Genomic DNA, 12,478 nt, shown 5'->3' with positions numbered 1-12,478 from the left:
TACAACACTGCCTACAAAACAAAATGTATTCATGTTCTGGAATATTATATCAACCTAGAGTATCCAAAACCAGTGGAAGAGAGAGTATATTTCAGAGAATGAGTTTTCTTATGAAAATCTGGTAACAAGAGTGGCCTATTTCAGCTTTAATGTATCAGCCAAAGAAAACACACATTTATATTATCCCACTGGTTTATCATCACATACCATCTGCCATGGACTTGGCATGCCCTAGATTTTTATATTCATTTAGGTATAATAATATTCCTTTCTCTTCTGAATCAATGACATATTGGCGTGTTTGCCGAGTGGCTAAAATATGTACAGATTTTTTAAAGTTTTATGTAGAAACATATAACATAGCTGTAAACAAAGCTAGCTAGGTGGATTAAACTCTAAATAATTTCATCTCTAAAGCTTTAGGAAGTTAAGTAGTGTAGACCAGGAGAGTTCCTCCTATGAAAATCTTAGCCAAACTGAGGTGTGGGGGGAAGCTCAATTACACCTGATTATCAAATAGCTCAGTTGTAGACATTTACACTGTAAGGATTGTAGTTAATACCACTCAGTGGAGGAATAGGCTACAAGTATTTTAAGTTATTTTCAGTTTCAGTTTCATTCTACTGTTACAAGATATTTTTCACTATTCATATTGGTATAAACCAAATGAAATGGTTAAGCTTTTTAGGACATGAGATGGAATATTATCACTTTTTCCGTGAATTTGGACTACCAGAGTGAAATCACTGATAATAAGCGTTGCTTATTTCTCCACAGGCCAAACAAATACATTTCCATGATTGTACTTGAAGGATATGTTGAGAACTGTATTATAATCAGTGGCACAAAGGGAATGAGTTCTCTGACAATGGGGACTTGAAAACACATCAAGTCATATCCAACCTTCCTGCAATAAAAACTTTGTACAAAGATTAGTTTTACTGAGCTGAATGTCTCAATGAAAGTAACCCAGGGACAGAAAAGTGTGATAGATCATAGTACATTATATTGACTCCAGTGTTTACAACAACCAAGAAATGGTCTCTGAACACTTATGATTTTGCTTTACAGCATTCCAAATGCTCTTTCTGGAAGCCCTCATTAAGTTCATGCTGGTAGAATCCCAACAGGAGATCCAAGTAATTTCCTGCTTGCTCCAGAAGGCTATGGAGGCTTCTTATGCACTAGTAAATGGTGTATTTCTAAATAATTAAGTGTAGTGTGCCCCCCGTTGACGGAGTGACCAAATTATTCTTTGTCTGCTGAAAAAGGCAAAAAACCCAGAAGTTTCTCTCCTCATTTTGGTAAAAAGACACCTCTTCACCTCAGACCTGGGGCTGCCCAATTGGACAGAGGCCAAGAGATCCCACCTAGGTAATTCACTAGAAAAAGAAGAGAACAAAGACAATAATCACTTTTGTGGGGTGTTTTAGCAGAAGCAAAGACCTCTTGCCTGGCTTGGTTTTTTCTCTGTAAGGTCTTTGTTATTTTGCCTTTTATTAAACCTTTTCTGTTTCCAATACTACCTCAGAAGCCATCCTGCTAATTTTATGCCATTCTGGGTGGCTGAGCTATCTTGGGTGTGATGGGTTCTCGGACAGCTCATAAGACCTGGCTCAAAGAGTAATATATCAATTAAGAAACATTAGGTGTTTAATTATAAAAATATTGTGTAGATGAACACCATATTCAGCCATGACATAAACATGTCAAGGGCAATTGCAGGACAATGGAAAATGTAACAGAAATCTGGTGTATCTGCTTTGCATTAAGTCATACATTTCCCTTCTCTACTTGTATTTTTTATTTTTCATTGATAGCCTCAACAAAGAAACAAATGAAAACCCACTAAAATAAACAAAACATCCAAAAAACCCTAAACACAAACACTCCAATAGCAAAAATGAAAATGCACAGTTTCCAGGAGGACAGCTTTTGTTAACCATCCGCATAAGTGGATGCATTGATGTTCTAAGCAAATGAACCCAGATGTCTGGAGAAGTTCTGAATCTATTTCTTGCTTTGAACATGTATATCTTACAAAAAGAGGTAAGAAGAGGAGAGAAAGGTAAAAATTAATATTATATGAAAGCTTTTCACATTGTGGAGAAAGTTTTTGCCCATCATAAACAGGGAATTTTTCCCTTCCACAAATTAGTTTCACTTTTATTCCCAAACTGACCCTCAGTTTAGAACACTGATATTTTTTAAATCAAAAACTTAAGCAGTATGTATCATTTCCCTTGCAACTCTGTAACTGGAAGAAATTACAATCCTGGAATAACAGCATGATACCACAACACTATAAAATTCTAATCAGTAACATAATTATGCAATAATGAGGCTGTTAGGTTGTGGGTTTGCCTTCCAATACATTTATTGGAAGAGTCATCACTTTGCTGGATGATGTAATAGAGTAAGTCTGTATTAGTCAATGAGGAGAATTAGGGCTCCAAAGTCTCTATCAAATAAAAACAGAGTCTGTATGAGAAAAATTGTGGAAATATTCCAGTATGTGGTCTTGAAGAGTTCCACAATGGCATGAGGAGAAAAGTTGCCCTTTCTAAAATTTTTAGAATAGATGCAGCTCATACACAAGCTTTGAGTACAGTACAGTGTCTAAGCTCCATGGAAGAGATGAGATGGCAAGGTTTTACACATGGTTGAAGGCTCAGAGATTCCTTATACCAGCAGCAATGCTTTCATTCCATCATTTGCACTGCTTGAACTACACAAGTCTAGTTAGGCTCTTCAGAATGGATGGAAAAAAGTGACATAATGTCTTCTCTTTTGTCAGTACATTGATAAAAGATTATAGACAATCTTCCCTTGTTTCACAGATCCCTCCCCTCTGTTGCAAGACAGTGCCTGTTTGTGAATGCAAACCTTCTGCAAAGTTCTGTCTATGCTTTGACCAGGGCTGAAGAAGGGGCAGTTCTTCACATCTAGCCTTGGGGGTGGAGTGGCAGGGCAGCAAGCCAGCATTCAGTCCCCTGGCAAAGAGCTTGCTACGCTTTTATGTGTTACTTCTGTATACAAAGAGACTTAAATTAGCTGTCTGCTGTTAGAGAAAAAAGAGCCTTTATAAGTTTCAAAATGGCCTACAAATAATGCTTCAGTTCCTTCACTGATGTGTGGGACTCTCCCTCCCATGTAATATACATCAGCTATTGTGAAATTCCAGAGAGCTGTATCTGCTTTCTGGATGGAGCAGCCCTATTTTTTGAGGGGTATTTATAAAACTAGCCAATTTATAGGCTACTAGCCAATGTACAGACCACTTGGGTTCATCACAAGAAACAAGGTGTCTTTCAAAGACAAATCAGAATGAACTCTGTGGGTGCTGTATTACTTTCAAGCTACATAAAGTGAAGAAAAGGACTATGAAACCATAGCTGCACAAGTTATCACTGGAGCAGTAGTGCTGACATAAAATTGACTGCATGCATACAGACTGAGGGAGGTTAAATTTATACCTGTTTGATAAAGAACAAGGCTCTGAAATACTGCAGGCAGGACATCTCCAATAAATGTACAGGGAGAATGAAGAGTTAGGGCATAGCTAATATAGGCGAGGCAGACACATAACAATACTAGACTGATTTTCCCTAGCAAAGTGGTTTTACCTGGAAAGAAAATTAAGATTTCTAAAGATTAAAGTTTTATAAGACTTTATTTTAAAAAGTGTCCTTAGGTAAACAGGTCAAAAATCAGATGCATTCAAGATACTAGATACACAGTTTACATTAATAACTTAAAGAGAGAATTTTATAATTTTTTATACTTAAGGACTGGATGTCTTTGCAATTCTTGACTATTTTTCTTTTAAAAGATATACTTTTGTACTTTTCTAAAAGCACAACAGAATCCCTTGATATGGTAAGTGCTACTTACACTGAATGCTATTCTCCACAATGAAACAGGGAGGAAATGAAACAGTAATATGTCTAGATAATTGGTTACCAGGTTACAGAATCCTCACTGGTAACTTAAAAAGCAGATAAACAGCAAAGCTGATATGCAAAACAAAGCAATTTTGTTCAAGGGTGATCTGAACTGAGACAAAAGTAGTCACATCTTAATGGCAGAACTTAAGACTACAGAGTTCATGACACAAAAGGCCTCACGCTGTTGAAAATTTCTGAAGAAGACAGTATGTTTCCTGACTTTTGCCAAAATAAATACCATGTAAGCATTTAAAAGAAGAGCTGGGCTGCAAGGGGAAGTACTAAAAATTGAGGCTGTTAAGAACTCTTGCAAAGTGCACACTCTTAAGAGTCACCTTTATGGCATGTGCATGAAAGCATTCTCAACCACAGGAACAGCTGCATCTGTTCCCTTCAGATTCTTGGCCTCTTCAACACACAAAACATAACCCTTTCACTCAAGGCATGAATTAGGGATTGGTAGCAGAAATAAGAGGCACTTCTTGCAAAAGTAATCAGAAGACATAGAAGCAAGTAGATATAGTGGATGCTTACTGTAGATACAGGCAATAACTATAGTAGAAGTGAAGGGAAAAGAGAAAATTTAAAAAGATATAAAGTATGATTCTGACTCACCTCTGACAACAGAAGTTTCTGTGCTCTGATGGGAAAATCACCCAATTAACATTGCTAAGAGATGCTTGCAAACAGGTGTCTTTACTACGTTTTCTAGCTGACCTACCTCATACCTCATTTTAACCTTTAACTAATTAGCAACCAACATCTTTAATGTCAAAGTACATTATGTTTACAGCTAAAACCAAAGCTGCATGGAGATGAGCATGTAACCTGCAGCATTCAGTACACCTTGAGCTTCATTTTAAAACAGGCACTCAAAGGAAGAATTGCCTCCTTTTCTAATTGTTGGAATAATTATATTCAGTGTTTCATTAACTGAGCATATAAAACCAGCCTTTGAGAGATGACATTATTTAAAATTAAGCAGGAGAATCGAAATAGAAAAACACTTTGAAAGCCAAATATTTTTCCAGGGTAAGTCTTAGCTCTTAGCAACATTAATAGAAACCATTTAGCAACAAAGTGTTCAGTACATCAACCTATAATTGATTTGATGAAGTTGTCCCTAGGAGGATATCTGCCACTAATTATATAGAAGTAGGGAGAACCATAAAGAGGTGTCTTGAACTGGGTAGAAGATTTTTCTAAAGCTAAAGATATTTTTATTCTGTGCTGACGTTATTTGTTTTTGACTATTATTAAGTGAGGCAAATTGAACATAAAGGGTTTTTTAAGTTAAAACTTAAAACTAACTAGTATTGCATCAAAACCCATCATCACATTTATTGAAAAGTCTACTGTCAAGATGCTGCTGGAGAATACAGTCATAGTCTAAGCAGTAAAACTACACATAATATACATGAATTTTCACGTGAACATCATGTAATGCATAAAATGAATGCCTGTGTTTTTTATTCAGGTTTTAAATACGTTAGCTGGCTTCCTGCCATGTCCAGCACTTTCTGATGCAGTCCAGAAATTCTTTTTTCCTTTAATCCTATTTTTCAAATAATTTTGCACAAAAAAGGTGACAGGTAACAGTAGCTTAGCTGCTATTTCTAGTAGCAAAGAGTTAAGGCCTTGAAAATCATCCTTTATTATAAAAAATCACAGCTAGATCATAATAAATCTTTAAATATGTAATCATCCACTACCAACTACTTTCTCATGGTTGCGCATTTTACAAACTGTATCATGGCAAAAAAAAACCCCTCCAGAACATCAATTCCTCTGGTAAAGGATCTCCTTGACTTAAGCATAGCTACTGTCAAGCTCTACTGTCAGCTTCATTTGCCTGGAAAGATGGCAACACGGATATCGCCCATCTTTCCTGAGATGGAGACAAAACCTGCTTAAAATCACAAAGAACTCAAGTCTCCTGATATAGTATTTTGATGTCATCAAATATCAGCAGAAAGACTGAGGAACATTGTAACCATGCAAACACAGAGTGAGAATGAGAGCAGGATGGCCTCAAACACTGAGATGCATTTCATCTTATTTCCATGACACAGCTGCCTAATTGCTTCACACTAAATTGGCACAATGAATGTGAGCATGGGACTCCCTGTTGGCAGTTAAAATCTGGAAGGTATTAAATATTTCTTGGATAATTCTTCGTTACTCACTTGTTTTTGGTGTGATTAAAACAGGACTGCTAAGATCTGTTTCTCTGACTCACATGTGTAAATTCCCTTTTTATATGTCCTACTTATATACCACTGTTGTGTTAGTTGCCTTCATACACAGTTCCACAGTTCATTTTCACATTCCTTAGGAAACAGGGGTACCTTACCAGAAATGGTTCTGTACAGCTCAGATGGGCTGCTGACCTTTTGGCTGGAGGGAATCTGCTGATAGCATGGTGAAGCTGCTGTCACTAGGAGAGAAGGAAAAGGGCAGTTCCTCTTCAATAACAGCTAAAATGTCAATAGTGCTATTTAAATAAATAAATAAATAGAGACATTTTCTTACCATATGTCACCTCTGGTGACAGGGGAAAAGCTGATGTGAATGTGACAGTTTCATTTCCATTTTTTATTGTGGAGAAGATTTCCCCATCTATTTCATCTTGGTAATGTACAACAATCATCTAAGAGAAGACACAAAAAAGCAAAATTACAGTGTGATAGTTCTCATTTAACCCTATGACACAGTGGGGCATTCTTCATCAAATTACAAAAGGTTTCTGTAATCAGATATAATGTAATCTAGTGTTCCAGCAGAGAGATCTTGGAACACTGAAAACATGCAAACACAAGAGACATCCAAAACATGCAAAGACAAGAGCATCCTTAAACACTGAATTGCATTACTGAGGTGAATTCAGTTATTTGTTCTTATTGCCATGATGCAACTGCCCAATTGCTTCACAATAATTTTGGACACGGAACATAAGACTTCCTACTGGCCACTCACTTCAGTATTTAGTGAAAAATTCCTGTTTACCTCCTTGGTTTTTTCTCCAGCAACCGGCGATCTTGGAATTACGGCCTGGTAACTAGCAGCAGACTTCATCCATCCACACTTGTTATAGGATGATTCCCCAGGAACATCATTGTCATACTGCCCAACACTTAACTTTCTGAGCCTTTTCCCTGTTGCATCATCATCTTGCATACTTGTTGCTGAAAACAGGCAAGCTGATTAAGAAACTAATTTTTTTCCAGTTAGAACTGTTAAAAACAAACTTCACTATTCTCTCTGTAGTGATTATAATCAAGAATGTTCAAACTATATTACAAAACCACATAGGTGGGGAAAAGACACCAGTTGTAGTTTCTTTGCTGACACCAGTTGGAAAATATTCACAGTGCCCTTTGTTCTAGAGTAAGTTTCTCCTGATGCTCATTTTTGAAGCGATCACCCCGAGTGCAATTGGAAGAGCAAGCCAGCAGGGGCCGCTACGGGCACTCCAATGAGAAGCCTCTCTTGCCATTTCTGCCGCAGTGGCTCTTGGCAGAAAAACCATTGCTGCGGTCCAGGGCTGCGTTCCCCCCACTCCCACCTTTCCCCTCCCAAAAGTAGATTATTTTTAGCTAAAACAGATCCTGGCCCTTATAAACTCAGTTCACTGTACACCTTTTGTGACACACATAGCAGTCATACTTAATCACAAAAATTAGGTATTAGCTACACACAGAAGCTGTAATCCTTTTGAGGAACAGCACAGAAGAGTAACCTTAACCAGCAGAACGATGCAGGATATTCAAGGATATAAAGCACTATTTTTTTCCAAAGACATTATTAAGAGCATGTCACCAGATGCAGAGCTATGATTAGCAGGATTTTATACATGGTCATCCACTCCAAACAGCAGGTACTTCCAGATTACTCCTGCAACAATTGCTTTTTCTACCCTTCTCAAATCAACAATAAGGATCCGTAGAACATACTGAGTAGTCACAAAAACAACCACATGCATAGCAACTTTTCAAATACTCCTCTGAGAACTTCTATCGTCTATATATATATGCAAAAGATCTTTGAGGATTAGCTATTTCTCTTAAGAGTTGAGTATTTCTACAAGAAGTTACTTTAATTGCTTGGTATCATTTAAACCTTTACAGTAATTTCCAACTGTGTGTGTTGTTGAAGCACATCTCCTATGGACCCTGATCATGGAGCCAAAACACTAGGAGTCCAAAGTGTGTCCTTCATCTAAACCAGCAGGAGGGCTTAATCAGCAGCTTGGGTAGAGAAAAATGATAGCATACACCTTACATGCACATTGATTTCCTAATCGGAAGTAGCTGATAGAAGCTGAGGTATAAAATCTGGCATGCAGCATAAGTCTGTGTTATAGACATTCCACCTTGATTACACTACACAATTATAAAGCATTAATGCACAAATACATTTCTGTATAGTGGAACAGTTTTTATTCAAGCTTGAAACAGAGACAGGGATTTTAGACTAAAATCCACGATACTTAACTGATTCTGCATTGACATATGTATGTATCAACCTAAGTAACTTGCTGGCAAGTAGTGGTTTATTCCAAAAATCTTAATAAATCTCTTGTTAAACTACAGAATTAGACACTTCAAAAAATCCATCTCTGCTAGCATCCAAGCCAGTGTTATAATAACTACTATTGAAGCAAATAAATAAATACATAAAACCTTGTTAGTAATTTTTGAATATTCCACCAATATTTTGAATATTCCACTAAGATGGTCCAAATACAGCCAGTTATTAATTTTATCAAGTCAGTATTTATAAACCTAGCACATTTTGAAAAAAACACAACTGAGATTCTGTTTTTATGGTTGCTGCAACCTGGACAAATCAAAAACTTTCAAGCATCCATATTTAACTCTTTCTCCCGACAACTTGAATCTTTATGTGTGGTCTCTCATTTATGGAAAGAGTATGTGCTAAAGACTCTGTAAGCAAACTAGATGCATCACTCAAGATTTTCGAAGCCATAAAAGGACATGAAATCACAAATATCTCCTAAACCTCTTACATGATACTAAACAGTCACGGTGAATTCTACTGAAATTGGAGACATTTAAGAATGTAGACTGAGTTAATACTATTCCAGCATTTACCAACATTTACATTGGATTTCCTTTTTTATTTGTAATGTCTGTAAAGAAAAATGAGTGGGAATCACTGGAGAATCTCAGATGATCTGAGACCAGACACTCCCAGTCCCACAATTTCTCCACAGGAGGCAGTAGGAGCCAGGAACAGCACATAAGAGTTTCACTCCATCTGTAACCAAGTTACAAAGGCATAGACAATTTATTTCAGAATATTTCTCTTAGTTAACATAGCCCTGTAGACTACTTTATGATGAAGAATATCTATCTTTTGGATGGGTCAAAAAAGATATTTGAAATTTAACACAAGTTTTGCTTGTCATACTAATGAGTGGATTGCATTATCAATAATATTGATACACTCAGGAAGCTTGTAATTTCTACAAAGTTAGTGTAGTCCTCAGAAAGCTACACACAGGTCTCTCTGGGAAAATGGATATTTTCTAAAAATAGACTGAAAGTGCTTTACATATCAAATTACCATTAGATGCTGGACAACAGAGAGGAGAAGTTGAGCTGATATATTTCAGTAAAGCTTAAAGCAAATAAATCTAAGAGATTAAGTGAAGGAGTGAGCAAAAAATTACTTCTACTTAGGTCATTAGTTTCAAAACTTTACTTCATAATATTTAGACTTATATTTTAATAATTTAATATTTTAATATTTTAGACGTATTAATTTGAAAGGAATCTTTTACAGTGTAAGGTGTCAGTTGCCAAGACTTCCTAGAAGTTACAAAATTAATTTCTGCTCTTATCATTTAGCTGAAAGTTTTGGCAGAGCTTCATAAATATCCCAGGAGCACATATTTATTTATCTGAAAGCATTTCATATACTGTCCTTTCTCTCTTTTCCCATGTGAAATGTAATTTTTCCCTACAAAATAATTTTATTTTCCCCGATGAACAAATAATAACATTCCAACAGACTGGCATTAGAACAACATCAGGCACTTCATCAGATGGTTATCACCATGCAAAAACTACAGCTAAGAGAAGCATAGCCAGTGGTTAAAGGTTAATCTTTGGTTTCTTTAGCTGCTTAGCTTTCCTCAACTACTGTTAAGAAGTATTTATAACTATTGGAAAGTAAACAACACTAAACTTAAAATCTTGTCTCCAGTGGCTTGTCAATAACAGTGCTGTATCTCATTTATTAGCAAATTATCCAACTGGTTGCAAATATAATTGCTTGTGATGGCATTGAAATATAAATGTCTGAACTTGTAAAACTGATTTTAACCACTTGAATTTCAATCATCAATACCTGAGCAACAGTTAAGATAATTTTCTCTGGATATAGCTTAAGCAGTGTTAACTATATTATTTCACACTTATTATTTCTCACTTACCTAACTTCATTTATTGTCTAGCAGGATTTTTAGAATCTGCAATTCATTTCAATTCTAATGCTTTCACAAGAGGAAACAGGTAACATTTATACATTCAAGAAAATCTGACAAACTTTTAAGTGGTTTAAGAAAATGAAATATTTTTTGAAGAAACAAAAGGAAAACTTACTAGGATGTATGCTAAATCAACCAATCAATACAACTTAACAGACTTTGCAGACAGACAAGCTGGAATTCATTGCTTGTGTACACAGAGAGGAAAAGATAAAGTGCTTGCACTTCAAGTGAGCTTCTTACCACAGTTCCAACTGGTGTGGAAAGCTAGCATAACATAAGAAGCTCTACCAGTTCTACCCACAGAGCAATAAAATGCAGGGCTCTATTGTGAAAGGAACAGTGAAAATTTCCACAAATCTGGTTTTCCAGTGTCCCTTTCACAGACCTCAGCAGAAGTCATGAAGGCTGAAATAACACTCTGGGGAGACCTGTGTTATCATTGCAGAAATTTCAGAAGTCAATGACTACACAGCAGTTTAAAAGACTTATCAATTATTGTGAAACACGGGGATACAATGCAACATGAGCCTTAAGAATGCAACAAGGAAAAAAAGTCTGTAAGTTAACTTGTAACAGAGGAGCCTTCAGCGACTATCCCACATACTAACAACACTATCCAAACCGAAAGTGATCTCCTCCTTTGCCACCGTTTATCTTCTACAAAGTTTAAGATTTTTAAAGAAGGCATGTAATGATCAAGCTTTCAAAACAGAATTATGCTTAAACCATAGCAAATTTACTTTTAAGAATTTATAATCATAATTACATACTGAAAGAAAAAGTATCTTCAAAGACAGCAAGACAAAACTTGAACTAAATATTGCTGTGGTGGAAAAAGGATAATCAAATATATAGCCAGTTGAAATACAAAATCTCTGAATAGAATATTCTGAGTTGAAAGAGACCCAACAGGATCACTGAGTCCAAATCTTAAATGAAGTACGAGGATTGAATCCATTACCTTGGTGTATTTGTGATGCAAGTACTAAACAAGGATCTTGATATGCTCAAGCTTTCAGATTCCCAGATCTTTAGGAACACTGTTTCAAAAGCATTAACTAGAACAAAAGCCAACTATGCTGTGCCTGTGATACATTCAATGCCTTAACATATCTAAAATGTAACACAAAGTGCTGCTGAAGTCAGAAAATCCCTTTATTCTTGAAAAAAGACCCAATAATTAGCAATTACTAACAAGCAGACTATTCTTTTTAACCCCAGTTTCTAGCAACTAGTAGACTAGAAGTGTGAATTCCTTATAATCAATTAATCTAACAAGCAAATGAAAAGGTCTAAACTCTACCCCGAATTCAAGCAGATCATCAAGCACAGGACACAGCAGCTTTGCAGATCTGTCACTTTAGTTTCATAGCCCATTTACATTATGCTAAGAATGGAGAGCAAGCCCAGTGCAAAATACAAACTAGTATCTCCAAACCCATAGAGAGAGTTCATAATGATGGTACACTCAGGCCCACATGCTGAAAATTACAAGACTTAAAAATTTGTGGTGTACGTACATGACATAAATTAAGTTATTGTGCTGCTAAATGTAACTAAAATTCAATTTTTAACTGTAGCTTAAAAAGCCATTTAATTTAGTTTAAAAATTTACTCTAGTTCAGTTATAACTTAAAACTTCAATTTTTACCTTTAATTTACCTAAAAACTCGAATTTGCCGTTAACCACTGTAAAATTAACTCCCAAGTCAGGCAACAAAATTTTCCTGTGCAACAGAAATGGTAAGTTTTGTAGTGCATTTTACATACAAATAAGGCAGGTGAGAAGTTTGACAAGCTTTGCTTTTCACTCACTTCACAACTTATTTCAGAGGGACTGCACTTACTCACAGAATAGCACAGTAAATGGGAACATCTGCAACAGTTCAATGCTAATAAAAATATTACTTAATAAGGTATGCAGAAATAATTTCTTCCTCTCTCCTTTGTCTGCAAAGACACTGTAGCATGATTTATGATACTATATCTTGGGCCATCTCCAAAGGTTTATTTT

The 12,478-nt window shown here is 36.0% G+C and overlaps 1 protein-coding gene across 13 annotated transcripts in view; it reads right to left on the bottom strand.

Annotated features, from left to right (window-relative positions):
* Positions 1-12,478, bottom strand: part of TNS3 (tensin 3) — a 148,736-nt gene that overhangs the window by 41,291 nt on the left and 94,967 nt on the right. For 12 of the 13 annotated variants that reach the window (XR_005627495.1, XR_005627494.1, XR_005627493.1 and 9 more), the window contains 3 exons: positions 6,954-7,132; positions 6,480-6,597; positions 6,301-6,384 (listed from right to left, as the gene is read on the bottom strand). Coding sequence is in view for 10 of the 13 variants with exons in the window: in XM_039709551.1 (XP_039565485.1) it covers positions 6,301-6,384; positions 6,480-6,597; positions 6,954-7,132 (381 nt within the window). In the remaining 3 variants the exon portion in view is untranslated. The remainder of the gene's footprint in view (positions 1-6,300; positions 6,385-6,479; positions 6,598-6,953; positions 7,133-12,478) is intronic. The other variant, XM_039709553.1, reaches the window with a different exon arrangement.

This window comes from Passer montanus, unplaced genomic scaffold (assembly GCF_014805655.1).
Source record: "Passer montanus isolate IOZ18808 unplaced genomic scaffold, ASM1480565v1 scaffold214, whole genome shotgun sequence".
Taxonomy (NCBI): domain Eukaryota; kingdom Metazoa; phylum Chordata; class Aves; order Passeriformes; family Passeridae; genus Passer; species Passer montanus.
The sequence above is the reverse complement of the archived record's forward strand: the minus strand, read 5'-3'. Positions and strand labels throughout refer to the sequence as shown.